A 17175-nucleotide genomic window follows, 5' to 3' on the forward strand; every position below is an offset into this window, starting at 1 on the left:
GAGCTGCCCATGGGCGGAGCGCCAGCGCTTCCCTAATGGGTGGGTGCCATGACGCAGCAGTTTCGTCATGAGCACAGCCCAACCGATGCTCATGACGAAACCGCTCCGTCATGAGCCTCGAAGGGGTTAATACTAGGCTGTGGCTATCACATGCTCTACAACAGATAACTCACAAATGTTCCCATTATAAAAAAAAATTTGCAGCCCAATGGCAACCACAATTGACTACCTATCTACATTGGAATTTCTCTCTTTGACTGAAGAGGGTAGGGATTCTGCGACAGGGGAACAGAAGTCGCCCGCCATCTCTCCTCTCCCCATGCGATGATTCTCCACGAACTCAAAGTTCTCCAGACTATGTCCCCTCAGGCCCCGCCCCTTGTCCTTAGTTCCCTGTGACTAGTGCCCTCCCCTCCTCTCTCTGACTACAGCATCTTGGATCAGCCCTACCCCCTTCCTTCATCTTCCTCCAACATGGACTTCCCCCGAGGTCCTGGTGGGATGGAGGTTGCTTTAATGTTGTGTTGAAATGTTTACATATGGTCTGTGCATGTTTTACAATACTCCTCGGGTCAAGGTGGACCATTCTAAGATCCTGTTGCCCTAATGCCATTCTCAATCAACCAATCAATCAATCAATCAATCAGTGTTTGTTAAGTGCGACTACCCGCAAGGGTCTCAAGGCGGTCTTTGAGACTACCTCTTGTTTATCTTATACGGATGAACGATGATACTGCATTCTATTTTATTCCATACCTGAAAATGTTTTATAAGAAGATTTGAAACAAAAGCTAAACATCCCTCCCAGGACGCTGGCCCGAGCAAAGGGTGGGCGTCACATTGTTGGGTTTACGCGGGCACAATCTCTCAGCACTGGCAGCTGGAACAGATGCTTGTGATCCACCCAGGAGTTGTTCACAGGGTCCAGTAGCCTCCACCACTGGAAAAAAGGATGAGTTCCAGCTGCTGAAACTGAACTCCACCAAGTCTATAGGAAATGCTCCTGGGGCCATCATCGACTTAACTATTCCCCGCCCATTCTGTGCCACTAACCTTGTTTGGAAGCAACCTCACTTTTTGACAAAGCATTTTCTGGGAATCTGATCTGAGCATAGGGTGCTAGATCAGGGTTATGGTCCATTTGTCGATCCCTATCAGCTGGAGAGAGTTAACACATTTATTTGTACCATGGAACATAGGGCCTCATTTACAAGGAATTGGCGTGGAGCAGTGCCACAAGTCTCCTAGCTGTGCTGCCCCACGCCAATGTAAAAGGGCAGGAATGCACGATATTTATGAAATATGCTGCATTCCCGTCCTTTCTCCCTGTGCTGGCGCCGTTTTGGCAGTCTAGTGCTAATGTAGGCACCCTTATACCATGGTGCATGCGTGCCTCAATTACATGCAGGATTGTTTTTGTGCCGGAAGTGGCACATTCCTGCACAAAAACAATCCAGAGAGGTGTTGTCCTCTTGCTGTGTGTGCTGCAAGAAATAAACATATTTCTCCTTGTTACACCGGCTTTGGGGAGGCGTAAGGTTTTAGCGCTGCCCCAAGTTCATGTGATTAAGTAAATCTGAGGGAGCATCAAAATCCATGGGTGCAGTGTGGGAAAAACCGACTTACACTGCTTTGTCTTACTCCATATCTGTGAGGCCATTCAAAGCCCCGCAGAGTGGCTTTGCATCACCTCGTAGACATGATGAAGAGACTTGTGCCGCCAGACCGTCAAATAAAGTGTCGCTGCAAAAGTGTCGCTGCAGCGGCGCAAGTCTGTCATAAATAAGCCCCATAGTACGGTGGCTGGCATGTGACAAATTCCATGAGTGAATATGGAAACGCTTTGCTCTCTGGTCTGTGCATCCAGTCTGGTGGTTGCGTATGTTCAAAAGTAGCCTAAGCTAGTCTACTCTTGAGGTTCCTTGCAGCGGCTCCCAGTGGGGCAGCTTCCGGCAGTGCTACATCTGAGCAATTGAGAAATGGAAACAGCATTGTACCCCAGTAGATGAAGAATCCTAAGATGTTTCATGCGTGGCCCCAAATATTAGTCTAAGCAAAGCAACTAGTTTTACATCACAGCTGCTCGACATCCCCTGTCACACAGAGCCCAGCACAACCATTGCTGCCATGCTGGGGGCATAGGTTCAGCAACCCCACCACTCCACCACTAAATAATTACCATCTTTCTCCCACTGATGTGAGCGTTTCCCAGTTGCAGATTTGTAAAATAAGAAATGCTATAGCAAGGTGCAGTCTAGAAGATCTGCGCTTACCAAGCTTAAAACCAAAGAGTGTAGGCTGGGTTCAACTCTGAATATCTTTCCGAAGTCTAGAAACATGTCTGCTGTCCTGCTGAACGACAGCTCACCCCTCCAAGTAAACAAGCATTAAAGATGCAATAGGTCTCGCCTTTGATTAAGTTAAAGCCATTTGCGTTGCTATACAATACCATTAGCAAAGCAAATGGCTTTAACTTAATCAAAGGCGAGACCTATTGCATTTTCAATGCTTGTGTTTCCTGCCTCCCTTGTTTACTAATATCCTTCATTCCTTCCTTTTACCCATTTGTTGTCTTTCTTTCCTCCCCACCTGCCTTCTTTGCATCCAATTTTTTTCCTCCCTGCCTTACTTTTGTTTTGCTTAGTTTATCTGTCTGCCTTCTTCCGTCCATTATTTCCAACTTGCGTTGCTAGTAGTGTTCCCGCCAGCTTTCCCTACTTCCTTTCTCTCTGTCCTTTCTTGAAACCCTCCAGTCTGGCTTGTTTGCCGTCCCTCCTCCCTTTCTACTGCCTGTCAGGCCTCCTGCCTGGCTGCCTCGCGCCCTGTGGGGTTGCGTGAGGACTGCCTATGTTATAGTATGACCTGGGCACATGCCCCCCTGGTTTGGCAAGATCATGGGACTTTCTGCAACCCATACTGGCACAGAAACCAAAACCTCATGTGATCAGGACCGGACTAAGACTGTATTTTTTCCGAAGCTGCTGTGCCACTTCTGGATCACAAGTCTATCTGTGAGATAGCTGAGTGGGTTAAGCGCTTGCAGTACAGAGGTGTGTGTGTACGCTGCAGGTGGCTTGTTGGAGTCCTGCGAATGTGACTATATGATCGGTTGGATTTTTGTGTCACCTGGAGACGATGGGTGGTAATTCCCGCAGGGCCACCTGCGCCTTTCATCCTTACAAGGTCAATAAGAAGAGTATAATTGCGGTTGCTAATATGTATTAGCTAAGGAGCCAAGAAGAAATGTGGGTTTCATGAAGGTGCCCACTCACCTGGGAGATTGGCGGATACGTAGGGGGGGTGGTGTGTCTGTGGAGGGGGGGTTTGGGGAGTTGGCGTGCGGGTGCCAGGAAACATGGGCACAGAGAACTTGCCGTTTCAAGCTAACCCTTTTTAGGTCTCACCTAGCTATCGTGTAAGCGATCGCCAGCAGGACTTATGTAGGGGCTTCAGAAAATGCTCCCAAAGGCTTCCCAGGCGGATCGGGTGGCGGTTGCGCTCACAACCACGCGCATTCCATTTGCCACCAGCTACTTCCTGTGCATGCGCCGCCTCACGCATTCAGAGAGATTTAGTAAGGGGCACAAGATCTTAGGAATGCGGTTTATGGCCAGTGCATGTGAGGCATTCAAGCGCGAAGCTGGCATCTGGCATCGGACTTGAAAGCAGCAGACTGCTTTCGCCAGCGCGCGCTCGGCCTCACTTCCTGCATCCCCTCTTACAACAATTAACTTTCGTTATAACTCACACCCCATATGCTCGTTCCCTCCCACCCTTCCTTTGATGTTCGCTTTTCTTGTTGTTCACAAACCACGCCACACACTGCTGCACACCACACACTGCTGCACACCGCACACTACCACACGCCACACACTGCTGCGCACACTGATGCATTACACACTGCTGCATTACACACTGCTGCACACCGCACACTGCTGCACACCGCACACTGCTGCACGCCTCACACTGCTACACGAAACACTGCTGCACACCTCACACTGCTGCATGCCACACACTGCTGCACGCCACACACTGCTGCACGCCACACACTGCTGCACGCCACACACTGCTGCATGCCACACACTGCTGCACGCCTCACATTGCTACACGCCGCACACTGCTACACGCCGCACACTGCTGCACGCCGCACACTGCTACATGCCACACACTGCTGCATGCCACACACTGCTGCACGCCACACACTGCTGCACGCCACACACTGCTGCATGCCACACACTGCTGCACGCCGCACACTGCTGCATGCCGCACACTGCTACACGAAACACTGCTGCACGCCACACACTGCTGCACGCCACACACTGCTGCACACCACACACTGCTGCACGCCACACACTGCTGCACGCCACACACTGCTGCACGCCGCACAATGCTACACGAAACACTGCTGCACGCCACACACTGCTGCACGGCACACACTGCTGCATGCCACACACTGCTGCACGCCACACACTGCTGCATTACTCACTGCTGCATGCTGCATGACACTGCTGCACGCCGCACACTGCTGCACGCCGCACACTGCTGCACGCCGCTGCACGCCACACAGTGCTGCATGCCTCACACTGCTACACGAAACACTGCTGCACGCCACACACTGCTGCACGCCGCACACTGCTGCACACCACACACTGCTGCACGCCACACACTGCTGCACGCCGCACACTGCTGCACGCCGCACACTGCTGCACTCCACACACTGCTTTTATGCGAGTTTATGCTACTGACATTGTAAATGACAATGCCTTTTATTTGTTTTAAAACCAAAACATAAATAAAAGGCATTGTAATTTTACAATGCCAATAGCTCAAACTCTTATAAATGCGAGACCTATTGCATTGCAAATGCTTGTTATAAAGGTGGCCTCTCACCTGGGATGGACGGCGGCCAATGGACATGTTTAACGCTTGGGAGAGTGGCACGGAGACGCCGAGGCTGCCCAAAGAAGTGAGGGGTCCATTGCACCCCAATTTTAGCTTTTATTTTGATTAATATGGGAGCTGTGTCAGGGGTTGGGCATTTTCTTCACTTGCAGTAGCCCCACGCCACCCATCCAGCACCTTAGTATTGTAGAAAGAAGTACTGAATACAGAGATGTGATCGACGTTAGAGACCCTCCCTCAATTTGTCCGCCCCACACCCCTGACTGTGACAGTTTACATCCAAGAACTGTATCCAGGGCCAATGAAAAATGTGGTTTAGCGGCTGCAGCGTTTACATCATACTTATGGATTTTGCCACATAGTCCACAACCTGCTGCATAATCGTTTAAAAACGTACAATCCATATTGGGATTCTTAGGTTTTGGCAGAACATATATTTTAGATTACGCAGAAAAAGTCAAACCTTTCTACGACTTAATAAGTTAGGCATTGGACACAGGAGCACAGAGATATCCTTTGTTCCCCACAAGCTGACATGATAGCATCAAAACATTTGCTGACACGCCTAAATGTCTGCAACTAGGTGATCCTCGTTATAGCGGGTCAATCTGGGTTGACTTACCTAACCTTCAATGAAGGCAAAACAGTACTCATAGCATATAAATCACACTTGTACACAAACGCTGAAATGCGTTTTGCTTCTGCAGAAAAGATTCTGACGGCAGTTCAGACCGCTGTAGAGAGAGAAAGAGCACTGGCTCAGGGCAAACAAATAATTGTCGTAACTCCAGTACCAGCCTTGGAGGCTAGCGTTCCTAATGCTAAAGCCTTACATCCAAGATGGATACAATGTGCTAATTCTCTCACTGCAACAGATGTAGAATACAGATATGATTCTACACTTAAAACACATACATTTCTGCAATATGAACAAGAATATCTTCTCCCGAATAAAATAATGCCTCTAGATTCAGTATGAATACATTATATACACCAACGGATCTGCTCAGCCGGCTGTAGGAAGTAAACAGCAATACAGCGCCGCGTGTGCGATTGTGAAGGGTCGTATGCAGGAAGGCAAGTTCCATCCTAGCAGTACGAAGACACAGTCTCTAGGAGACTGCATGGCACAGCTGGCAGAATTAAAAGGCCTATTACTAGCACTAATAAATACGGATCGAGAATTCCCCACACTGATAGTGTGCGATTCTTTTTACTGTGTACAGCCATACAATGAATATCTTCACTACTGGGGTCAAAATGGGTTTAAAGTAAGCCTGGGCGTAGTTTGCAAAGCAGCGCTATGCATAGTGCACTGTGCAAAATGCAGTTCGCACTGATTGCACAGTGCCGGATGCTTGTCCGCACTGTGCAATCAATGCAAACTGCATCTTGAACAGTGCAAGCGGTCGTTTTCTGCCGCTCGAGTAGATTTCTACTCGAGCGGCAGCTTTCTCAATGCGGACTGGTAGTTTCTCATCGCGAGCGGTCGCGAGCATACGCGACCACACGCAATGAGAAACCTGACCTCTCCGCATTGAGAATCTCGCCGGGAGGTTTATTTTCCATGCTCGCGATCGGCAACATCAACGAGGAAAAAGTCTCGCCGGGATGTCATTTTGCTTGCTCGCGGTCTCCAACTTGACGTTGAGGACCGTGAGCAAGCAAAAAATGACCGCTGCACTACGCTACGTGTGTTTGCACTGTGTTACGTGCAATTCGCATAGTGCGAAGTAGTGCAAACTTTGCAAACTACGCGAGCGTAGCGTAGCGCTTTGCCCAGGATTAGTTTAAAGACTTATAAGGTGGCACAATTAAGCATAGAATGCTATGGGAACAGGTAGCTGAGTTGAAAAACGAACTACCAAGAGCTCACGTGATACACACGCATAGTCATCAACGTGATGGCGTTCACATTGAAAGGAATTTATTGGCCGATGAAGCCACAAAAGGGTCAGTACGAACTTCTGCAGTAGCAGCAATCACTCATTCAAAGAATAGACGGACAGATGATAGTAGCTGTCACTGCTCCATGCAAAAACAGCCCAGCCTTACCGAAAGGTTTTTCACTCAAGTACTACTACAAGTTAGATGCAAATAACATTCTGTATGCTCAAATTCCAGGAGTGGGGGCTAGAGTAATACAAAACATGGATCGCAGATAAGGTTTAATTCTAGCTGCACACGAGGGTCTAGGTTCTGCACATGCTGGGATTACCCCAACGGTTTCTTTACTGAAACTACACTATTGGTGGCCTAGTTTAACTAAACAGACAAAGAATTGTGTCTTAAAATGCGACATCTGTCAGCAGGTAAAGGGTTCCACCGTAGCGCGCCCAGCGCAGACACCATTACTAATATCAGATAGACCACTCGCTTGTGTCTATTTGGACCACTGCAGCCCCTTACAATCAGATGGGGCTTACTAGTATATCTTAGTGGCATTGGATTCATGCTCTAGATTCCTATGGGGATGGCCTCAGCGCTCGGCTGACGCTCAAACTATTATTAAATATTTGTGAGTTTTTATAGGGACATACGCAGTTGGCACATTGCATTCTGACCGCGTCTCCGTGTTTAGCTCTAGGGCTTACAAGGAAGCCATGGGAAGTTTGGGTGTTGCATTGCGGTACTCCCCTCTGTACCTTCCCGAGGAAAATTTGGTAGTGGAGAGGAAAACCGGGACTTAAAGCAATCTCTAACAGCGAGGGTATTTGGTTCGGTGGTAGTTGGGTCAATCACCAATATGGGGTCCAGAGGGCACTAAATAATATGCCAAGAAGTTCCCTAGGAGGTATCACCCCTTACAAAGTCCTATTTGGGATGAGAATGTGGGTAACTGATCTCGGTTTGGAAAGCACAGTGGTAGAGGAGAAACTATTTGACATCAATAAACATTTGGCTGTTTTACAGGATCTCAATGAATTACGGGCACTACAAAGCAATGTGCAAGTAAAACGCACCACCACTGGGGAAGTCAAATCAGTCACGGAAAGACCTGCCTGGATCCCTAAAGTCAAGGATCTGGTCAGAGAAAAGATTGTGGACAAGAAAGAATTTGGGTCATCATACAGAAAGCATGTACCTATCCTGGCTGTCGAAGGAACAAGAACAGTACTTCTTCCGTCTCTTGCCGGCAAAAAAGAAAAGAGATTCATCACCATTGATCTGATCAAACCACACTATGTGGCCGATACTGAATAGAAGGCCTCGTGGGCTCCTGGGTAGCCGACACTCTTCTCTCACTACCATACAGGAAGTTCAGACAGAAAGACTCATAACATTTGAAGAGTCGCCAATACAAAGTAATTGATTATCCAACAATGAAATGGAAGTCGTTCAAATATCAATTTGGCCTAACACCAATGTCTACATCAATATGCCTCTACAAGAGACGTCTACTAGTTCAACAAAACCTGCTGAGCTACCAGAGATAGATTGAACTGCATCTGGCTACTTCATCGATTTTTATACCTTCTCTCTGGATCCTAGTGAACCTGAAACAACGCCAGCTCCAGTTTTCCGTAATCAATAAATTTGCGACTTCTACATTTTTCTGAAAAAGACTTACTTAGTATCACCTTGGCTCCAGCTCTGGATAATAACGGGAATATTATTTTTTCTATTCTGGATTGTCCTAGTGACTGTCTTTTCCTTACTCATAAATGAAAACTATCTCCCAAAATGCTCTGCAGTATCAAATGTGAACTTGGTCCTGAAACCTCATACATGTTTTCATCGTGAACAAAGAGACCTGTCCACTCATACAATGTGCACAACTGAGGAGAGCATCCTTACCCTCTGTCGGCTTCTTGCCCCAGTGGATCAGCACACTCCACTCATACAATGTGCACAACTGAGGAGAGCACCCTCACCCTCTGTCGGCTTCTTGCCCCAGTGGATCAGCGCACTCCAGTCCACACTCCACTCATACAATGTGCACAACTGAGGAGCGCATCCTCACCCTCTGTCGGCTTCTTGCCCCAGTGGATCAGCACACTCCAGTCACACTCCACTCATACAATGTGCACAACTGAGGAGCGCATCCTCACCCTCTGTCGGCTTCTTGCCCCAGTGGATCAGCGCACTCCAGTCCACACTCCACTCATACAATGTGCACAACTGAGGAGCGCATCCTCACCCTCTGTCGGCTTCTTGCCCCAGTGGATCAGCGCACTCCAGTCACACTCCACTCATACAATGTGCACACCTGGGGAGTGCATCCTTACCCTTTGTCGGTTTCTTGCCCCTGTGGATCAGCGCACTCCAGCCACACTCCACTCATACAAGAGCAAACCTGCAGAGCACATCCTTACCGTCTGTCGGCTTCTTGCCCCAGTGGATCGGCGCACTCCAGTCCACACTCCACTCATACAATGTGCACAACTGAGGAGCACATCCTCACCCTCTGTCGGCTTCTTGTCCCAGTGGATCAGCGCACTCCAGTCACACTCCACTCATACAATGTGCACACCTGGGGAGTGCATCCTTACCCTCTGTCGGCTTCTTGCCCTTGTGGATCAGCGTACTCCAGTCACACTCCACTCATACAAGAGCAAACCTGCAGAGAACATCCTTACCCTCTGTCGGCTTCTTGCCCCAGTGGATCGGCGCACTCCAGTCCACACTCCACTCATACAATGTGCACAACTGAGGAGCGCGTCCTCACCCTCTGTCGGCTTCTTGTCCCAGTGGATCAGCGCACTCCAGTCACACTCCACTCATACAATGTGCACACCTGCGGAGTGCATCCTTAGCCTCTGTCGGCTTCTTGCCCCAGTGGATCAGCGCACTCCAGTCACACTCCACTCATACAATGTGCACACCTGGGGAGTGCATCCTTACCTTCTGTTGGCTTCTTGCCCCTGTGTATCAGCGCACTCCAGTCACACTCTACTCATACAAGAGCAAACCTGCAGAGCACATCCTTACCGTCTGTCGGCTTCTTGCCCCAGTGGATCGGCGCACTCCAGTCCACACTCCACTCATACAATGTGCACAACTGAGGAGCACATCCTCACCCTCTGTCGGCTTCTTGTCCCAGTGGATCAGCGCACTCCAGTCACACTCCACTCACACAATGTGCACACCTGGGGAGTGCATCCTTACCCTCTGTCGGCTTCTTGCCCTTGTGGATCAGCGTACTCCAGTCACACTCCACTCATACAAGAGCAAACCTGCAGAGAACATCCTTACCCTCTGTCGGCTTCTTGCCCCAGTGGATCGGCGCACTCCAGTCCACACTCCACTCATACAATGTGCACAACTGAGGAGCGCGTCCTCACCCTCTGTCGGCTTCTTGCCCCAGTGGATCAGCACACTCCAGTCACACTCCACTCATACAATGTGCACACCTGGGGAGTGCATCCTTACCCTCTGTCGGCTTCTTGCCCCTGTGGATCAGCGTACTCCATTCACACTCCACTCATACAAGAGCAAACCTGCAGAGAACATCCTTACCCTCTGTCAGCTTCTTGCTCCAGTGGATCGGCGCACTCCAGTCCACACTCCACTCATACAATGTGCACAACTGAGGAGCGAATCCTCACCCTCTGCTGGCTTCTTGCCCCAGTGGATCAGCACACTCCAGTCACACTCCACTTATACAATGTGCACACCTGCGGAGTGCATCCTTAGCCTCTGTCGGCTTCTTGCCCCAGTGGATCGGAGCACTCCAGTCCACACTCCACTCATACAATGTGCACAACTGAGGAGCACATCCTCACCCTTTCTCGGCTTCTTGCCCAAGTGGATCAGCGCACTCCAGTCACACTCCACTCATACAATATGCACACCTGGGGAGTGCATCCTTACCCTCTGTCGGCTTCTTGCCCCTGTGGATCAGCGTACTCCAGTCACACTCCAGTCATACAAGAGCAAACCTGCAGAGAACATCCTTACCCTCTGTCGGCTTCTTGCCCCAGTGGATCGGCGCACTTCAGTCCACACTCTACTCATACAATGTGCACAACTGAGGAGCGCATCCTCACCCTCTGTCGGCTTCTTGCCCCAGTGGATCAGCACACTCCAGTCACACTCCACTTATACAATGTGCACACCTGGGGAGTGCATCCTTACCCTCTGTCGGCTTCTTTCCCCTGTGGATCAGCGTACTCCAGTCACACTCCACTCATACAAGAGCAAACCTGCAGAGAACATCCTTACCCTCTGTCGGCTTCTTGCCCCAGTGGATCGGCGCACTCCAGTCCACACTCCACTCATACAATGTGCACAACTGAGGAGCGCGTCCTCACCCTCTGTCGGCTTCTTGCCCCAGTGGATCAGCACACTCCAGTCACACTCCACTCATACAATGTGCACACCTGCGAAGCGCATCCTTAGCCTCTGTCGGCTTCTTGCCCCAGTGGATCGGAGCACTCCAGTCCACACTCCACTCATACAATGTGCACAACTGAGGAGCGCATCCTCACCCTCTGTCGGCTTCTTGCCCCAGTGGATCAGCACACTCCAGTCACACTCTACTTATACAATGTGCACACCTGCGGAGGGCATCATTACCCTCGGTCGGTTTCTTGCCCCAGTGGATTGGAGCATTCCAGTCACACTCCACTCATACAATGTGCACACCTGCGGAGTGCATCATTACCCTCAGTCGGCTTCTTGCCCCAGTGGATCAGCACACTCCAGTGACACTCCACTCATACAATGTGCACACCAGCGGAGCGCATCCTTACCTTCTGTCGCCTTCTTGCCCCAGTGGATCGGTGCACTCCAGTGACACTCCACTCATACAATGTGCACACCTGCGGAGTGCATCCTTACCTTCTGTTGGCTTCTTGCCCCAGTGGATCGGCGCACTCCAGTCGCTCCACAGGTTGGTGGAGGCGCACATAGCGTACACCTTGGCACTCACGTAGAACGTGTAGTACTTCTCGGGATCCGCACTAGGGTAGGTGAACGTAAACTGGTTGTTGACCTCGAGCTCCTGCAAAAGCATGGATTTACTCAATCAGACGGCGTTACATTAGATCATACTAATACTTGCTACTTGCAGTGCTTAAAGGTTGTGTATACAGCACTAGATAAAAATAAGATAATACTATTACTATATGGCACATTCCCAAATACCTTTCTGAACATAGGACACCCTAATATATTCTCAGTCTCTCAGGAGAAGAAGTCTTGAAGGGCAGCAGAGCACGGTGACCCCCCCACCCCCAGTGTCTTGTGTTACAGTGCCGATAGCAGCAGCCCGGTCGTTTAGGGGTTCATCCTTTTTTTAATTACTCTTTATTGATTTCACATGAAAAAGATCAGATCACGGATAAAGGTCACCATAGGCAACACCATATATACATTTTCTCTATGTAGGCTGCCTACATAGAGAAAATGCCCTCCCTACAGGCGCCCGGCTGGGAGCTTTCCGCACCAATCACAACGCTGCCATTGCAGCGTTGTGATTGGCTTTTGGGAGGGGAGGGAGCATGCCTGTTCCTGATCCTGTTTTTGTTCAGGAGCAGGAAAACACCAAATGTGGGACCCGGTCCAGGAGCAGAGGCGGTGCGGGACCCGTCAGGTAAGTTTTTTTTTAACCCCCCTGCACGAACTCCCACATGACCCTCTCCACGCCCCCTCACCCGCAAGTATTGCGAGCCGCGACTACCTGTGAGCGATACAGGGAATGTTAGATAGTGTTCTGTGTCTTTTTTATCGCCTGTGGTATGACCCCCATGTACCAGAGGCTGCCTGGAGAACACCGCAGGAGGCAGGGACGCCCAGCTGGGGACCTGTAGCTGGTAAGTGGGAATAGCACCGACCTTTGTCAGTTTATGCGAATCCCAGAAAATCTTCTATATGTATCAAGAATCTCAAGCTCCCTGATGAGAGAGCACTTTGGGTCCGCCAAGTACAGTAAAACATCATCAGCATACAGGGAGATAATATCCTCCTAGTCCGTCGCCCATTTCAGGCCCCTTAGATGAGCATCGGCTCTCACCCTGCAAGCGAGTGGGTCCAGGGCAGAGTCCCTTCTCCCAGAGTGAATGTCTCTGAGTGTCCCGTCAACCAAGACCCTGCCTACCAGAATGGTGTATTGCAGGTGTAACCAGGACACAAATTCTTCACCAAACCCCATCTTGCCCAACACCACTCGACTAAATCAAATTCCTTTTCGGCATCTAGAGCAAGCAATACCTCCGGCTCTCCCAGGCTCTGCCCCTGGCCATAGAGCCAAAGAGATGTTGCAGGTTGTGTTGGGGCAAGTCTGTGGGCAGAAAGCCTGATGGGTGGAGGTCCACGAGTTTGTCGATAACTTGTGTTAGTCTATTGACTATGGTTTTTGTCAGGATTTTAACTTCGGAGTTGAGTAGCGTGGTCGGCTTGTAGAAGGCACATTGGTCTAGGGGCTTTCCCTCTATGTGGATCAGGACTATGGTGGCAGTCCTGTAGTCTACAGCTAGAGTCCCCTATTTCTTGGCTCTGGGCCATGTTGTCTCTGGGCAGTAAGGCACCGTAAGGAGTACTGCAAAAGCTTGCAATATGCTCGGGTCTGCTTGTCCACCCCTTGCAGTTAGTCACTTGGTGTATCCAGTGCCTCCCCTCCTCTTACTTGCCTGCCAGGCCAGCAATTTCTTGGCCTCATTTCCTAGCTAAGATTATCCGTATTAGGTCCATGCCTCATCTTCTATCAGTCTACAGAATTCTTCCTGAAGAAGGGCTATGTAATGCTCGGGCACCTCTGCAGTCAGTAGATGGGATTCTAGCTCAACTGCCTCTTTGTTTTTATGTCACTTTTACCAGTGATATGGGATATCAGGTTCCCATGGATAACCGTCTTTTAGGACACCCACTGTATGGCATCTAACTTCACATATTTACATTACAGCACACCTGTGAGGTGGAAGTCAGTAGTTTCCTGGTGTTCGAGACTTCCAACTCCCAGTGGTCCGGTCGTCATGATATCTGTCCCCCCTCCCCTGGGTCTCGGTCTGAGTCTAGTGCAGATTGGGGCTTGGTCTGTGATTCCCGTGGTAAGTAATGAGTGTCTCTTTATCGCACCCCCTTGCAGCCGGGGAGCTAAAGCATAGTTAAGTCTGGGCAGAGAGCCAGCCGTTCCTGCCACATAAGACAATAGTTTTTCAGTGGGATGCGTCTCACCCCAAATGTCCTGGAGTTCTATGGCCTTGAGGGACATGTGTATGTGTGTGTCTCCCTCCATCGTTGCATGTCCACGCCTGCGCCTATCCATGTCTCAGTGCAGTGTAAGATTGAGATCCCCTATGATGGTTTTGCCTGTGGACCCTGGAGGATCGAGTCACCCAGCTTCTGGTGCACTGTGGTTTGAAAGCCCAGAGGGAAGTATCAGTCGCTCCTCATTCCAGTCACCCAGTATCTCTGCTCAGCAACCCCAGAGTTTATCCATGTACTTGCAACCACCAGTGGGATTGACTTTTGGCCCAGTGTGCCCACCCACCAAGAACTGGACTTGAACCCTGAGTGTGCCAGGACCATGTATCGGCATCTTCTCAAACATATGGTTATTGCTCACTAATTGGGCCGCTTGCAGCAGGACTATATCTGGGTTGTGACAGTATGGGAAACAGGAGACCACCCCCCCTCTTCAGCCTGTGTCCCACCCTCTTCACATTTCAGGAGAGTATTGTGAGTTCCTCTCATTGTGTGTCAGGTGTCACCATCTCTTGGATCCCACAGAGTCTGCAAGGGGTCTCCCAAGTGCTGGTCCCAGCTCCCCTGTGTATGCACCACATGTGCGAAACCCCTCTAAAAACTATCCCCTCATACTACCTCTGTCTGTGGTATATGTCGCCCCATTCCAAACATCAAACCTATTGAACTGGCGTAGAGTCCAGCAATCCCAGTTTCACTGTCAGGGGATGGGTGAAATAACTTCAAACTCAAAGGACTGCAGCTGTCCCAACTCGTAGTTAACTGCCCGCTGCCACGCATAAGGGCCAGTCAACATCTATCTCGCCTCCAGCTTTCCGGTCCTCTGGTGTCCATAGGTAATCTTTCCTTCTGCTCCATCGGAGAAGGGAGGTCCAGTTGGCCAAATTGCAGCAGCTGCCCAGCCAAGCCAGTCCCATGCTTCCTCAAGAGTAGTGCTGAACCAGGATTTTCAACCATCTTGGATGTGCAGTTTTGCTGGAAACATCATTGAGTATGGCAGGTTTCCTATTCTTGATTTTATTGAATGAGCATCTCTTCATTTGCACCTCATGAGTGAAATTCGGTAACACCATGACCGTGTGGTTCTCAAACAGAAGAGGGCCCTGCTGCTAGCTATTCTCACAATGGTATCCGGGTCCTTGAAACTAAAGAATCAAGCAATGATTGGCCATGAGCACACCCCTAGCCAGGGTAGCGCTCCAGGCACTCTATGGACTCGCTCTACCACAAACTGTGTGGCAAATTCCCTGGTGTTCACTCTGGTGTTTATGAAAATCTCAATCAAGTTACACACATCTATTCCATTTGACTTTTCTGGTATCCCCACAAACCGGACATTGTTGCGGCGAGTCCTGCCCTCCATGTCTGGCATGGAGCCGTTGCGTGGTCTCTTTAGTTGGCTGATATCTGCAGCAAAGGTCACGATTGTAGCATTGTGGTCTTTCAGGGCGGACTCTGTTGCCATCACATGGTCGATGATCTTCCCCACATCAGCCCGAATCAGTGTGATATCGACTACAACTATATCGATTTTTGTCTCTTGGACTAACCTGGAGGCTTAGATAGGCTAGAGCAGTTCTTTCATGGTAGAGCCCTTGTCCACAGTGTCAGTAGCCTCTGCCGCAGCCATGAGGTCCTCTTCATCTGCATCCCCCCAAGCCATGGAATGCGTACATATCCAGGTGATTAGCCTGAGGGGCCTTGGAGTCCTTGCCCCGCACCATCAGGTTACGGGTTGTGTTCTTTTTTTGCTTGTGGGGTACGGGCAACAGGAGAGCATTCAGTCTATTTTCGCTATTAGAGCACAGATCTTACAATCTTGGTCAGAATGAAAGATGGGTGGGGGAAGCGGTGCCAAAAGAAGAGAAAAATATGGGAGAGGGGTCATGTATCCAGCCTCCTCGTACATCCCCCGATGTCGCCAGGCCAGTCAGCTGACCGGAGGAACAGGGCAGCGGACCCAGATGGGTGCAGGGTCAATGGAGGGCTTCACTTCCGAATAGGTTTGGGACCACCCACTATGGGCTGACAGCAGCGGAGGCATCGAGGAGGGCCCGGATTTGGGGACCGCGTGCCCCACCTTGGGTCGATGTAGCTGAGGCCCCGCTCAGGCAATTTAAGAGGCGGCATACCACATGACAACAGCCCAGAAGCACTCCCCAGAGGCTTCCTGCACCTTCACTGTAGGCTTGCAAAGCCAGTGGAAGTGGAGGGAGTGGCCCCAAGGCCCACTATGGGCAGACTGAGGCTCCTGGAGCTGAGCGCTTGGCCCTAATCAGCTGAGGGAGTGTAGTCCAACCGCCATCTTGGCTTTTGTGAGCCTCCTCAGATACAGTGGGCAGGATCATTTTTCAGCGCCTCCGGGGCCGCTCACCCCACCAGCTGCCTCTCCCTACATTCCTGCGTGATGGCCGTCGGACACGGCCACTGGGAGTGATGGAAGGGCCCTGAGTTACCTGTGGGAACCTACAAGTCAGGCACCATGTTTCAGCAACTTGGCCATGCCCCTCCTTGGAAGAATTGTTGATGAGCTTTGACCCTCTCTCAGGACTCGGTACTGGGGTGACTAATTAAAAAAGCAATGAATGCCTACGCATATGGGCTTAGCAAAATGTGACCATCCTCTGTTGTATGGTTCCCACTCCCCTCAGTTTCCTCACCATAAGCGTTTCCGCAGCTGTGCTTCTGTTTTTCCCTTCCCTCTTCCTGATTTCTATTTGTAGCTCTAGTGACTTCGATGTTTATAAAGCACTTGGCGGTTCTATCTTGCCATACACGCTGCTGCCTCGTGTATTTCTGTACCCAGAGAGTCTTCTCGTGCCTGGGTTTTACCAATGGCCTGATACCTGGAGCATGAGGTGAGTCTATACACTGCTTTAGATTAATGTGCCCGCGTTATGTGGAATATCAGATACTGCAGTTTTCTCTGGTTCCCCGAAGATTCCAACATTCTACTTAGAGATGTACCCTGATACATGCAGTGGCGGCTGCTGTCAATAAAAAGTGGTAGGGCAGCGGGGGATTAATAATTTTTTTTAAGTATTCACTTGCCGCCGCATCGGTGCTCCTCCACAGTTCCACAGCTTCTTGCACGAGTAAATGGTTTGTGCCCAGGCTCCTAGACGC

The 17175-nt window shown here is 50.2% G+C and overlaps 1 protein-coding gene across 1 annotated transcript in view; it reads right to left on the reverse strand.

The window, feature by feature from the left end:
• IL2RG (interleukin 2 receptor subunit gamma) overlaps positions 1–17175 on the reverse strand; it is a 308376-nt gene that overhangs the window by 68271 nt on the left and 222930 nt on the right. The window contains exon 5 of the mRNA XM_085608415.1: positions 11686–11848. Within this exon, the coding sequence (XP_085464541.1) occupies positions 11686–11848 (163 nt within the window). The remainder of the gene's footprint in view (positions 1–11685; positions 11849–17175) is intronic.

This window comes from Triturus cristatus, chromosome 5_2 (assembly GCF_964204655.1).
Source record: "Triturus cristatus chromosome 5_2, aTriCri1.1, whole genome shotgun sequence".
Taxonomy (NCBI): domain Eukaryota; kingdom Metazoa; phylum Chordata; class Amphibia; order Caudata; family Salamandridae; genus Triturus; species Triturus cristatus.